Source organism: Rutilus rutilus, assembly GCF_951802725.1.
Source record: "Rutilus rutilus genome assembly, chromosome: 12".
Lineage (NCBI taxonomy): Eukaryota > Metazoa > Chordata > Actinopteri > Cypriniformes > Leuciscidae > Rutilus > Rutilus rutilus.
In genome coordinates, this window is record NC_140217.1 from 8522818 (window position 1) to 8536780 (window position 13963).

Below are 13963 nucleotides of genomic sequence, written 5' to 3' on the forward strand. Positions count from 1 at the left end.
AAAGAAGACTTATTTTAAACCAAGGACCGTTAGTTTCATATTTCAGAGAGAGAGAGAGAGAGAGGTGCCCCAGGAAGAGTGACTTCCTAAAATGCAAAGCCAAGGAAATCTTTATATCTGTTACTTGTCTATCATTAAAATTTCTACTTCTCCAATAATATTATCTGCCTTTTTCTGTCACCTATGACCTAGAGAAATAGGCATTAGTGTAGATTGACTGCGTTTTTGTTATTTAGATAAATGACTGCTTTGGTTTGGTTCAGAATTAGCAATCTATAAATGCGCTAGACATCTACTAAATGTATGATTAAACTGCGTATCAATACACAAATGTGTTAGCATCATGTCAGTAGGCCTGTAATATTCTGGACTGTAGGCTATGGAATGCAGCGGTAGCTTACAGGCTAAATTCAGAAAGTCCAGTCTTTGGGACTCTATTCTGAGACACTCATGGAGTGAGCCCACATATATGAGACTCACTGCCTTACAGCAAACACAATGCTCATTAGGATAAAGACAATTTACTGTATACAGTTAACATGTTTCGCTCATCTCATTTGACATTTGTCTTCACATTATACTCATATCACTTTTAATTCTTTAAACCAGTCATCAGTTTCTTTAAATACACTAAACTGATACTGTTGTGAAATGAGAAGCATGACGAGTTTTGAATTGCTAGAATCCCAAACTCTGAGATCTTGTCTTCCTGAAAGGCCAGTGAACGGCTATTGGAAAATCTGATATTGTTTGGTTTATAACAAAAGAACCCTTTTGTTACTTTCTCTTCATATAATTAATACTCATAAATATTCATTTTGGTCAACTCCATTATGATGTGACAATAAGCCATGTGTCCTCTGCATGCAATCTTAATGAGCGCTCTCGAAACACATACGCCACTGGCCTCAAGCACTTAACCTGGAAATATATTTTACTTAGTCCGCACATCTCAACCCAATTTACCATTTAAAAATGAGATTATTGTTAAATTATGAATTATTGAGTAGCACCGATTATAATTCATTGTCAAAACTGGTTTAATTGGAAGCCATGCATCTTCCAAATGAACAACAGACATCTACAGTTCACCAGAAACCACTTCTGTTAAACCACACTCACCTTCAGAGGTCTGACGTTTCCTCTCGGTTCCTCAACGTTACTATAGTGTCACCTGGACACCAGATCCCACCTGGAGACCCCTAGACACCCAGCGTCCGTGTGTGAAAGTGTGAGTGTGTGTTTGGAGACCAGCTCCAGTCTACTGTCCGGTTCACCTCAGAGTGATGGAGGGCATGCAGAGACAGCTGGTTGTATTTCAGAGACCCTCCTCCTCTTTAAAAGATTGCCAGTCTGCTAGGCCTTTTTTTAGATAAGCTACTCAACATGCCCTTAACCTGAAGTCAGAGCGACAGACAGACACACTGAGGGGGAGAGGCACCCTACTGTCTGAGAGATTTTAGGGACATTCATCCTTGGCTTTGAAACTGCACTAGCATCCCATTTCATCTCTTTAAATGTAAGATTCAGTGAAAACTTTCACTCTATTTCATTTTTGTTAAATGTCCAAGCAGATCTTTTTCATACAATTACAGCTCATAGTGACCACTGCTAAGCTCCAAAAATCACACATATTTCATGTATCATTAAAGCAGTCCATAAAACGCATCTGTTATATTCCAAGCCTTCTGAAGCCATAATATTGATTTGTGTGAGGAACAGCTCTAAAAATTCACAGATAATCTCAATAAACTAAAGAAACGCTGTGACTGGACAGTTGAGAGGAAGATAATCAGTGAATGATGAGACTTTTACTTTAGAATACTTGGAATATAGACATATGGACTACCTCTATGGTGCCTGTTATGTTTTTGGAGCCTAACAGACATGGAAACTAGGAATGTTGTATGGAAAATTCTTTCGAAAATGTTCCTTTTGTGTTCCGTGGAAAAAACAACATACAAGTTTGGAACAGCATGAGAGTGAATAAATAATGAAGAACACAATTTTCTAGAGAACTTTCTCTATTTGAATTTGGGATCACAGGAGGTGAGAGCTACTTCAAAACTCTGATTAATATAAAGCATTTACAGAAAGATCTTACATCTGTTTGTGTGTGTTGGCGTCAGGGTCAGAAATTTGCCTGGACTTGAGTCACTCAAAGTGACAGAAATGGCAAAGAAAACGCTCCCAACAATTTCAGTATAAAAATCAAAAAGCTTACTTTTTGGGTTACTTTTGTATTTGATGTCATTTTGATTTTAACAGCCATAATTGTTCAGATGAAATGGCATTTTTTGCCAAATGGATGCTGTGCTTTTTATATGGTTATAAAAATTGGAATACAGACCTAAGGTTGGTCTCTTTTTAAATGAAAGTAGTAGATTATTGCTTAAGAGAATGTGTAAAAAGTTATAGAAATTTAAATTTACTATAAAGCAAATGTACTGTGCTAAACCGTTTTATTTTATATAAATATATATATTTAAAAAAGAAAAATTACTTTAAAAATCCTATAAAACCAGCCATATGTCTAACTAAGTGAATGCGTTCTTCTGTCAAAAATGAATAATTTTTTGTCACAATATCACAAAACAGTCACAATATATGGAATCTTGAGTCTCAGACTTTTCCAACGATGTGTTTTGTAAAGATTAGAAAAAGTTTTGATTATAAAATATAACACGACACCGCCCACTAGGGGAAGGAGCCCGCTAAAAGAAATGTAAGTACTGTTTCCATGGTAACACAATGTCCAATTTTTTTAATAGTTTTCACAGGATGAATACTGAGGGTGTAAGTTTCGAATGATACCTAATTTATGATGGTTAATAAAATATGTTATAGGGGAATTTAAAAGACATTAAAAAAAGAGCAACAAGCTTCCCGTTACCGGCTATAGTTAATGGAGTTAATAAAAAGAGAGAAAGTTGAGACAGAGGAGAACCTATTGTAATGATATAATCATAACAATCAGAATTTCCTCCTTTGCTCCTGGACAGCACTAACTCCATGCATCAGATGTACAAACACTCAAGAGAATGCAACACTTGAGGGACGGTCATCATTTCCAGTGTAGGATATGAATGTGTGAATATGGACCTGTCATAAACAAGGTTGTCTATTTCAAAGACAAGCTGATAGCCCGATTTAAAGAATGAAAGAGGGATAACAAAAGAGAGACACATGCAGACACTGACCATACACAAATCAGCTCACCTGTCAAACAAACCTATTAAATTACACACACCTCCCACTAGCATATTATTATCACTGCATATTTAAAAAAATAGTATATACATATACGAGCATTGTAAAATAAAGTTTGGGTATAGTATGGGTACTTTTAAGACTATATCCTGTGTCTGATTAAACTTAAAGTAACAGAATGAGATTGCAGCAGAAATCTAAACACATGTACAGTACATACACACACATACATGCATGAGCACTAAAGCAGAAGTCTGTCATCACAGTTGTCATCGTGCTAGACAGCAATGTGTGAAGTCTTTAATCATGTCACTTTTATACACAAACACACACATACACACACCCTGAACTGTCACGAACATGTAAATCACATTAGAAACAAGAGATCACAAACGGTTCAGTGTAAAATATCCTGAATCAGACTTTTTAGAGCCGAACATAAACACGGTGAATAAAAAAATTCTGGGGCCCAATTTAAAAAGAAACACTGAGTTACAGTAGCATAAAAGCCAAAAGATACTCACGGCCTCCAAAGTTTGACTCCTGATTTGACATCTTTTCCCTTACACCGCTATATTTGTCTGCAACTCTCCCACTGGACGAATGTGAACCACTCACTTCCTAGAGAGCGAGAGAAAAGAGAGAGAGAAAGAGAGAGAGAGGCAGGTGTGGTTAGAGAACACGTTCTAGTCCGTGTTTCATTTGCATTCACCCAGTTCCACGAGACATTGAACAAAAGTTCAAAACAGAGAGACTGTACGTGAAGCATGTGTGTGTGTGTTTTGGCTATTTATCATTAACAGTATATCAACAAGACTCTGGTTTGTGTTGAATAAGCAAGTTCACCTGAAGCTTGAAAGCTGTCACCAAGTCAATAGTGCAATAATGCCCTTGAAAGAGGAACACGAAAAAGGGAAGGTGACTGAGAACACTGAAATAAAGTGCCAGCTGTGAAACATATTTGCATGCAAAAAAAAAAGGAAATATATTTCTACAGTTCGTATAAATGTATTTTCAGTGTGTACATCATTTTGGTTACTAGAAAGGCATCAAAAGCAAACAACACACAGCTCAAAACTAAAAACCAACACTTTACGCTGAGTTTGAGGCAATAGTCAACATTAATGCAAGTTTCCAGCTGAGTTTTAGCATTTTAATTGATGAGTTAGGAATACTATAGAATAATGTTTGATTTATTTTGTTGCGAGTATCAGTTCAAAGCTGCAAAATTTGCATAGCCCATGCATGCGTTAAAAAGAGCTCAGCGTGTCTAATCATCATCACAGGCTGTGCGTTTGCTTTTTGAATATTAATGACAAACAATTAAACAAACATGTATAATAAAGGTGTCCAACTTTAACATCAGTAAGGAGTTCTGACTGGTTCAGGATGAGTCAATGTTACCGTGTCAGGTAATATTTTGCTAACGGGGAATCAAACAAGTACGGTTACAGTTGTCTTTACACATTAGGGGGTGTTTACACTACACTGTTTTTTTAACTAAAAATAGAAAACTTTTTATGTGTTTTGGCCGGTTATTTACATCACATTTGACACAATTTACACAAATTGAATCATATTTCCCCAATACGTTCGTTGCACTGGCTGCCAGTTTGTTACAGAATTGATTTTAAAATTCTGCTTAAAAAATATCTCTCTGATCTTTTGAAATGAAATAACTCTGCTAGATCATTAAGGTCATCTCAACAAAGACTGCTGACTAAAAGTGAAAATCATGATGGTTGTGGTAACCATTGACTAATAGTATGGAAAATCATGTGTGTTCCACGGAAGTCATAGCTTACAAATGACGTGAGGGTGAATACATGATTTTCATTTTGGGGTGAACTTTTCCATTAACCCTGACAAAAAGTATACGCATCGGCTGTATAAACAGACATCACATCATGCATATATTACACTCATCAGTTTATACTTTAAAACCCGGATGGAACTGTTTGCGCTGTCTAGCGCTCTCTTTCCCTTTACAACTTTACAACCCCTCTCTGTCTATTTAGTTTCACAAAACAATTTGCAAATCAAATCTCGCCCCATCAGCTCTTCCATTATACACATGCATCTGTAGTTCAAAACATCAGGACGGGAAAATCAACACTATCCCACACATGCTAATGCAGACTCACTCACACACACACATTGATTGTGTCATGTGGAGTCACATTCCACTATTCAGCTCATCTGGCATAAGACGCACACACAAAGTCTGACGAATACTGAGCCAAGAGGTCAAGGTTCACCCTGCCCAGCAGAGAACAGGTGGTTTCATTTACACACACTGAAAGGCTGAGTTTCACTTTATCAGTTACACTGCATGTAAATTAAAGGCTAACTACTGTGAATGAATTCTAATAAACAGTCAGTTTCTCATTGTGCTGTCAGACACCCTGATTGTGTTTTCAAATGCACAGATATTTTGGCAGAATTTTAGCTGTCAAAAACTGTAGGGTGAATTCAGGTTGATTGGGACAATTTTTAACTTTTCTCAATGGAAAAATGTGTCCCAATCATCCTGAACTCACCCTAGCCAAAAAAGATCAAGATTTATCTCTGAATCTGTTAAAATTTTACCTGGATAAAGATTAAAAGAGCTCTGAGTTAATTCACCTGAATAAACCTTAGATAATGAATGAGATATGATCTGATTCTAGTTATTTATTTCCTAAATAGTATGTGTGTATTTTTGTGAACCTTGTTTCAATCAAAGGGATTTACATGTACAAATCTTGCCAATGTTGTGTGTCCTTAAAGACCCCCTGTGTGGTAAAGATCAAGTTTTTAATGTTGTTTATATGTCTATGTGGTGTTTAAAAGACAAACCATGTGCAAATTCATGTTAACACCACTGCTGATTATTTTCTCCTTAAAACTGCAGAGAAAAAAAGACGGTTCGAAATCGCTGGTGTTGTACTACCTTGTAACCAATCAAGTCAATGTGCCGGCGGGCTTTAGCATATCATTAACTGTGGTCTCTCTCAAGAGAAGCCAGGTTATTCCAGAATATTTTTCTGCTGATATGAAAAATCAGGTACATTTAGCAATATAGCGGGTGAATTATGTATATGATGTAGGTCTACACTCACCTAAAGGATTATTAGGAACACCATACTAATACTGTGTTTGACCCCCTTTCGCCTTCAGAACTGCTTTAATTCTACGTGGCATTGATTCAACAAGGTGCTGAAAGCATTCTTTAGAAATGTTGGCCCATATTGATAGGATAGCATCTTGCAGTTGATGGATATTTGTGGGATGCACATCCAGGGCATGAAGCTCCCGTTCCACCACATCCCAAAGATGCTCTATTGGATTGAGATCTGGTGACTGTGGGGGCCATTTTAGTACAGTGAACTCATTGTCATGTTCAAGAAACCAATTTGAAATGATTCGAGCTTTGTGACATGGTGCATTATCCTGCTGGAAGTAGCCATCAGAGGATGGGTACATGGTGGTCATAAAGGGATGGACATGGTCAGAAACAATGCTCAGGTAGGCCGTGGCATTTAAACGATGCCCAATTGGCACTAAGGGGCCTAAAGTGTGCCAAGAAAACATCCCCCACACCATTACACCACCACCACCAGCCTGCACAGTGGTAACAAGGCATGATGGATCCATGTTCTCATTCTGTTTACGCCAAATTCTGACTCTACCATCTGAATGTCTCAACAGAAATCGAGACTCATCAGACCAGGCAACATTTTTCCAGTCTTCAACTGTCCAATTTTGGTGAGCTCGTGCAAATTGTAGCCTCTTTTTCCTATTTGTAGTGGAGATGAGTGGTACCCGGTGGGGTCTTCTGCTTTTGTAGCCCATCTGCCTCAAGGTTGTGCGTGTTGTGGCTTCACAAATGCTTTGCTGCATACCTCGGTTGTAACGAGTGGTTATTTCAGTCAAAGTTGCTCTTCTATCAGCTTGAATCAGTCGGCCCATTCTCCTCTGGCCTCTAGCATCAACAAGGCATTTTCGCCCACAGGACTGCCGCATACTGGATATTTTTCCCTTTTCACACCATTCTTTGTAAACCCTAGAAATGGTTGTGCGTGAAAATCCCAGTAACTGAGCAGATTGTGAAATACTCAGACCGGCCCGTCTGGCACCAACAACCATGCCACGCTCAAAATAGCTTAAATCACCTTTCTTTCCCATTCTGACATTCAGTTTGGAGTTCAGGAGATTGTCTTGACCAGGACCACACCCCTAAATGCATTGAAGCAACTGCCATGTGATTGGTTGATTTTCATAATTGCATTAATGAGAAATTGAACAGGTGTTCCTAATAATCCTTTAGGTGAGTGTATATTACGATGTTTTGATGTACTATGACTATGAAGTTGTTCAAAGCGTTTCTAAGGATACAGATTTTTAGAAGGCAGACTAAGATGGCGAACAGGAACATGGTTTGTGTAACACCAGCAACACATTATTAGTTTGATAACATCAAGCAAAAGACTAATCATATTAACTATGTGTCTGACGTAGAGAGCGATACATAAAAAGCATTACCATTCTGATAGATTGACTTGTATACGAGTTGACCGGGTGGATCTCTGAGCTGGCGTGAGTGGAGAAGGGGCTAATTTGCTTATTCATGTGTCTGCATATACTTAATGAAATAAGGGTGTACATTCAAACTATTTTTAGGCATGAAAAAAAAAAAAAAAAAAAAAACGTTTTAAATACGTCATTTTGGTGATCAAAGATGAAAATTATTGAGTATCAGATGGCCATATGGTACTTTGATGCATATAATGGTACTAAATGATGGTATTTACATGGCATTCCAATGTCCTTCAGAGAATACCATGGAACTATTGTCATCATGGTAGACAACGTCATGGTATTAGCATGGTATGTTTTTGTAAGTGTGTGTTTTTTGCGTAACTATTTGTCCCCATTTTTGGTGGCCTGTCTGTTCAAAATAGCCTGTAAAGGGAAATAATATGAGCTTATTGAACATTAAAAAAGTTGATGAACATTAGTTGCAAGCAGGTTTATTATTATTAACTAAATCTAAAACTATTAAAAACACTTTTGTTAACTAAAATAATTAAGTTGATAAAATAGAATATAAATATTAGATGTAGGTAAACTAAATGAAAACTTTGTTGGGAAATTAACTGAGTTGAAGCCCTAAAATTAGACTACTAACTGGAAATAAATAAAAACTAAAACTGAACTAAAAAATAAATAAAACATGGTAACATTATTAAAAGCTTATGATGACAAAAGTTGGACTAAAATCAAAATGTATAAATAAAAGCTGAATATTCTTACAGTCTTGCACTGATGACTAAATGTAATTTTGAGTAGTATGACATAGTTCATCACAGTAATACATTTGCTCATATTATATACAACGGACAAAATACTCAAAACTGGAATGACCCCCCCTTTTTGATTCATAGAGGTGATTACATTGGAAATTGTAATATGTTGAATCACAGAACTAAAACTTTGAAATCTGGTCACCTACGTGTGTTTGTGTATGTAAGGGGATTTCCTGTTTTCGTAAGCACCACTGAGAGTCTCCCATTACTCTGCTGTCTCTGTGATAAGTGGACATATTTAAACATGAGTCACTGACCTGGAGTTAGAAAAACAAGCAGGGCAGCTCTCTCTCTCTCTCTCTCTCTCTCTCTCTCTCTCTCTCTCTCTCTCTCTCTCTCTCTCTCTCTCTCTCTCTCTCTCTCACAAACAATATTATTTCCACCAACTATTTTAAAACAAACTGAGAGGCTTTTATACACACACACACACACACACAGGAGGAAAGATGATGGAAGGTGTTTTGTAGTCAGAACAAGGCCACAGGTTATAAAGTGAAGACATGGTATGATTACCATGCGCACATGAGATGACACAAGAACACATACCGAACATCCTGTGACAGTGCGTGAACAGCTAAACATGTAAATATCTGAGTTGTTGTCCCCAGGCCTTGACCGACAGTTCTGTTTTTCTTTTTCTTTTTTAACCCTAAAGGCAGCCAGAAACTGTCACAAGGAGCTGCTTTAAGCCTGAGCTGGATAACTTTAAAAGAGTGAGATGACAGCACCTAATACTTTCTACACTTTTAGCAGTGAAGTTACTGTGTTTGTAGGGTATATTTAGCAGTGGCAGGGCAGTTTTTAACTGTCAGCTAGCTTTAGCCTGTAGCTTGAGTTTATGTCTATTCACAACTAAACGCAACAGAATGTCGGGGGTTTCAAAACAAGTTAAGCTGTATTGACATTTGAAAATGCTGTTGATTACTATAGAATTCTACAGACTCATTTATAAAAACAAACAAAATCACATGTATAGTAATACACGTACAATAGAAAGTAGTACAAGTATAAATCATCCTTTTAGTGGTGGAACTATACTATTTTAAGCAGGTGAACGTGTAATTACCAACCAATTCCTCTGGGTGGGTTTTTCTTATTGTTGTTAAGCCCCTGCTTGGAATCATTGCACATATAATTCGAAAGATACAGAGTTTATTAGCTGTGACAGGAAAAATTGGATATAACTTTGCATAGACAAGGTTAGTAAGCAGTTTTATCACATTAATCTCATGTTAACACTTATAATGTTGGAGTGGCTATACCCTTGTCAAAAGGAAGTGCACTTTAGCTTACTTTAAAAAACAACAACACTTATTATGTAAATTATATAGAACATGAATGTAATGTTTTTGGGCACTTAATTGCATGTTAATTGAAATTAAATGAAAATGTAGGCTATTATAGTTTAAATGTATATTAAATGTGATTAGCTGAACTTTAGAGTGCTTGTTTGACTTTAAAGTAGGCCTATATAACAAATTGTTACATTTATATAGTGCTTTTCTCTGCATTCAAAGCCCTCTACATGGTAATACTGGTGGAGAGGAGACAGAGTCATGATCCAATCAGTGTATTTATATGGGGATGATTAGGAGGACAAGATGATGGACAGAAGCCAATGGGCAAATTTGGCCAGGATGTCCTTTGAAAAGGGATGGCATCCTGGCCAAATTTGGGATTTTTAATGACCACAGTGAGTCAGGACCTCGGTTAAAAGTCTCATCCAAAGCATGGTGCTTTTGACTGTATAGTGTCCCCATCACTATACAGGGGCGTTAGGACCCACGCAGAGCACAGGGTGAGCACCCCCTGCTGGCCTCATTAGGTACTTGTACTGAACCAAAAATATTTTTTTTCTCTAAAATAGCATACCTGTGGCTATGATGGACCACCAACTCATGTACTGTACCTAACCAGCACAACACTGGACCATCATGGGAATTCATGATGGATTATACTGGTATTTTCACCATGGTGTGTGAATTCTTTCTCTCTATTCCTTGAATCCTGAACGTACATATTTGCTTGAAAGGAAACAAACAGCGAAATTAGATTAGACTCAAGCACTGTGAAGATATTTGTTTATATTGAGACCACATGTCCAAACAACGATTTCAATTACTCCATTTGGGTAAAAAGCATTCTTTTCCTTGCTGACATTTTAGGCAAATTTATGAAGTTTTAACTGAATACTGTGAGAAAACATTGATTGGGTATCAGTTCATTATGACAATAATCCGGTATTATTATAGTACTGCAGGCAGCAGTTTACATTACATTTACATATAGCCTTACATTTTCTATTAGTGACCTCTACTGGAAAGAATGCACCACAACATCTCTCGGCCTGCTGAAGAGTTTAAAAGTGTTATCTAAACCTTGGATGAACCCAAATCAAAATTTTAAACAGGATGTGAGAATTTGTATTCCTTTCTGTTCTAAAGTGGTTGATGAATAACAGGAGAAGGATTTCATGTCTGAAAGAAAGTTTCCCAGTCTCTTCTGACAGCCTTTAATCATGGCAGTCTCTCTGTATACCCTGACTGAGTAATAATGAATGAGAGAGACAGAGAGAGTGTGTGTGTGTGTGTGTGTGTGTGTGTGTGTGTGTGTGTGTGTGTGTGTGTGTGTGTGTGTGTGTGTGTGTGTGTGTGTGTGTGTGTGTGTGTGTGTGTGTGTGTGTGTGCAAAGGGATCATGAAATATTAATAACCCTGGTGGGGTGGAGAGGTCATGTTTCAGATAGAAACAATAGATGGATCTCTAGCAATCTCTCTCCTCTTCCTGCTCTTCCTATCTAGGCAGCAATTAGCCTCTCAATCAGGAACAACAGTCACTCATTCTGCTCTTGTCCAAAACCACTTCAGAATCAAGACTCAAGCATCCAATCATCCAGGCCTGTGTTTCACCACCATGAAGAAATCTACAACTTAAGTCACACCAAGTATTCTGTTGCTTCGTTTTTCTGTCAAGTTCAAGCTACCATGAAGACCCTTACAAGAACAGTGGTTTCCATCAAAATACCATATAGTTACTACAGTTATTGGTGCTGTGACCAACGTCCTTTACCTAAGGTGACCATGATAGGTAATACCAAGTTATCACCTTTTTATTGTAGAAAAATCACTGCCAATCCTATCTTGCATAGGCCCTACTATCAAGACTGTGTCAGACCATAGTGCAGAGAAAACTGTGCATCCTTGTATATTTTTGCAGCTGATATTATCTTTGGTTTTGGTTTTGGTTTTTGGGCACAATGTTTATATATGGACTTTATAAACGGGAGTCTGTGGACTGATTATTTGATTGTTTAATTATGATCATGATCACCTGAAGACCTGCAGCGTGCTTTCTATATATATATCTGTCAGGACCACTATTGTCAAATACGATTGACAATTAGCATACAGTTTGGATTGGCGATATGGTTCCATTCTGGGTGAGAACTCCCTGCGCATCAATGCAGCCTAGCATAGATAAGAGCAGGGAGAGCAGCGATAACCCCCCTTAGGGTAAACAGAACAAAACCAACATGAATGTATTGCAGATATCATTAATTCAAGATTTTAAAGTACAACATAATTTATTCTGATTCAAAGGGCACTCAGAAGGCCAAATCCTGACTGATGAGAGGAGGAGCTGGGGATGGAGGAGGGTAATTTGCTCCTGAGAAACACGATAGCTGCTGATAATACTGAAGGAGCTTATATATGTATACAGTGATAGGCGTCGTATTCCTATCCACCTCATTCCTGATGACCTTACTGTGTTTTGAATTATGGGTGGCACTTCCGGTTTGGGGAACTTCCATTCAAAAAGGCTGAAGCGAATAATTTCAAATCATAAGGTTGCCCTACAAATAAAGCTGATCCATCAGTTTGACTGGATGAGCTGTCAATTTTCCTTCATGATTTATTTTCAGACATCATGAGAATAACGTTATACTCCCGAATTTAATTTACGATATATTCTATTAATAATTCACTGGAATGCACGAAGAATCTCTAGTTATTCTCCTCAAATCTTTCCAGGTTTGTTTTCACAGGTAAATGCAATTTATAATCTGTCAAAATGACGGAAATCACTTTGAAATAGTTTCACGTAATGCTGAAGTTAATGAACATTTTTGATTAAGGCAACATAAGTTACATAATACATATTTCTACAGTGATATTTAACCCGTTCATTATTGCTGTGGAAAGACTCGCGCTTTTGGGGTTATTTGGTCTGTTGAAATATCTTGTTGAAGCTTTTACACTTTTAAATTTCCTTTTTATGTTCGATGGTTGAAGGGTGAGTAGATTAATGTCATCTCATTGTGACACTTTTTTTTTTACGTATTGCGTTCATAGAGAGAGTGTTTCACTGATTGTTTACAGCTTAACGGAAGTTACACCCATAATTCTCGCAAAGTGTCATGGGGTGTAGGAATAAGGTGGATAGGTAGACATGGATCAGCTGAGAGTCAGCTGATGCGAGCTTGACTAATGTGGCCTGCCAGAACTGACGCTACGCTTAACAATTATTGAGAATAAGTGAAATTGTCACACTGACGAATGCAAAGAGCCAAAACGTTTGTATAATCTTTATCTCCTGTTTGTAACAAATAAAGAGTGCAGACCTTTTGTTTCCGTTTGAAATAAGATTATTTTTCTCACCCCATTGGCAGATCATTTTGCTAGTTTTAAACCAGAACTCACTTCACTTCATTTCGTTTTTTTTTTTTTTTCTTCTTCAGAAAATTCCTTCTTCTGCCATTTTCCTCATCTGGTAAATGCATCTTTTCTCTATTTGGTCGGCAACAAGACAAAATACTAAGAAACGCATTTTTTCAGTGTAGGACCAGCACAACGCTCGATCAGTAGAGGAGACCAAGATTGCTAGATCTCAAGAATCTGTTTGGTTTGTGGGTGGAGATCACTTCTAAACGAAAGTAAAGCAACAGCCCCTCATGGACGACTGCTGCATAAACTAAAACAAAACAACATAAAGTCCAGGCCTGGTCCTTTCTCTTCCTTCACTGTCGTCACTATTCCTTTTATCCTTGCGGATAAATCCTCTCGTCTCAGCCCTGCTCGCTACAGTAGGGTTTTACATTTTCCATACGTGTGCAGTTTGCCGTATATGGCTAATCTTTTGATGGTTTGTGTGTAGAGTTACTATGCAAAAACACGATTTTGAGAAGAGTTCAAAATAGTTTTGAATAAAGTGTTGAAATGTGTGATGTTTTGCATGTTGTGTATGTGTTTTGTGGTTTTGTGTGTAGAGTTTAGAGAAAAATTGTAAGCAATTTTAACTTTGTGAATGATGGGCTTTGCAATTCTGCTGTTTCATATTGCATGTGGGCCTGGTCAGGCAAATAAAACACAGTAAGACTTTACAACAATCGACATCTGACGAAATATA

General features: G+C 37.4%; 1 protein-coding gene across 2 annotated transcripts in view; it reads right to left on the reverse strand.

The window, feature by feature from the left end:
* The window catches only part of xirp2a (xin actin binding repeat containing 2a), a 37474-nt gene that overhangs the window by 19043 nt on the left and 4468 nt on the right, over window positions 1–13963 (reverse strand). The window contains exon 2 of one of the 2 annotated variants that reach the window (XM_084426684.1): window positions 3735–3831. In XM_084426684.1, the coding sequence (XP_084282810.1) occupies window positions 3735–3831 (97 nt within the window). Of the gene's footprint in view, window positions 1–1122; window positions 1375–3734; window positions 3832–13963 lie in introns of those variants that run through there. The other variant, XM_084426685.1, reaches the window with a different exon arrangement.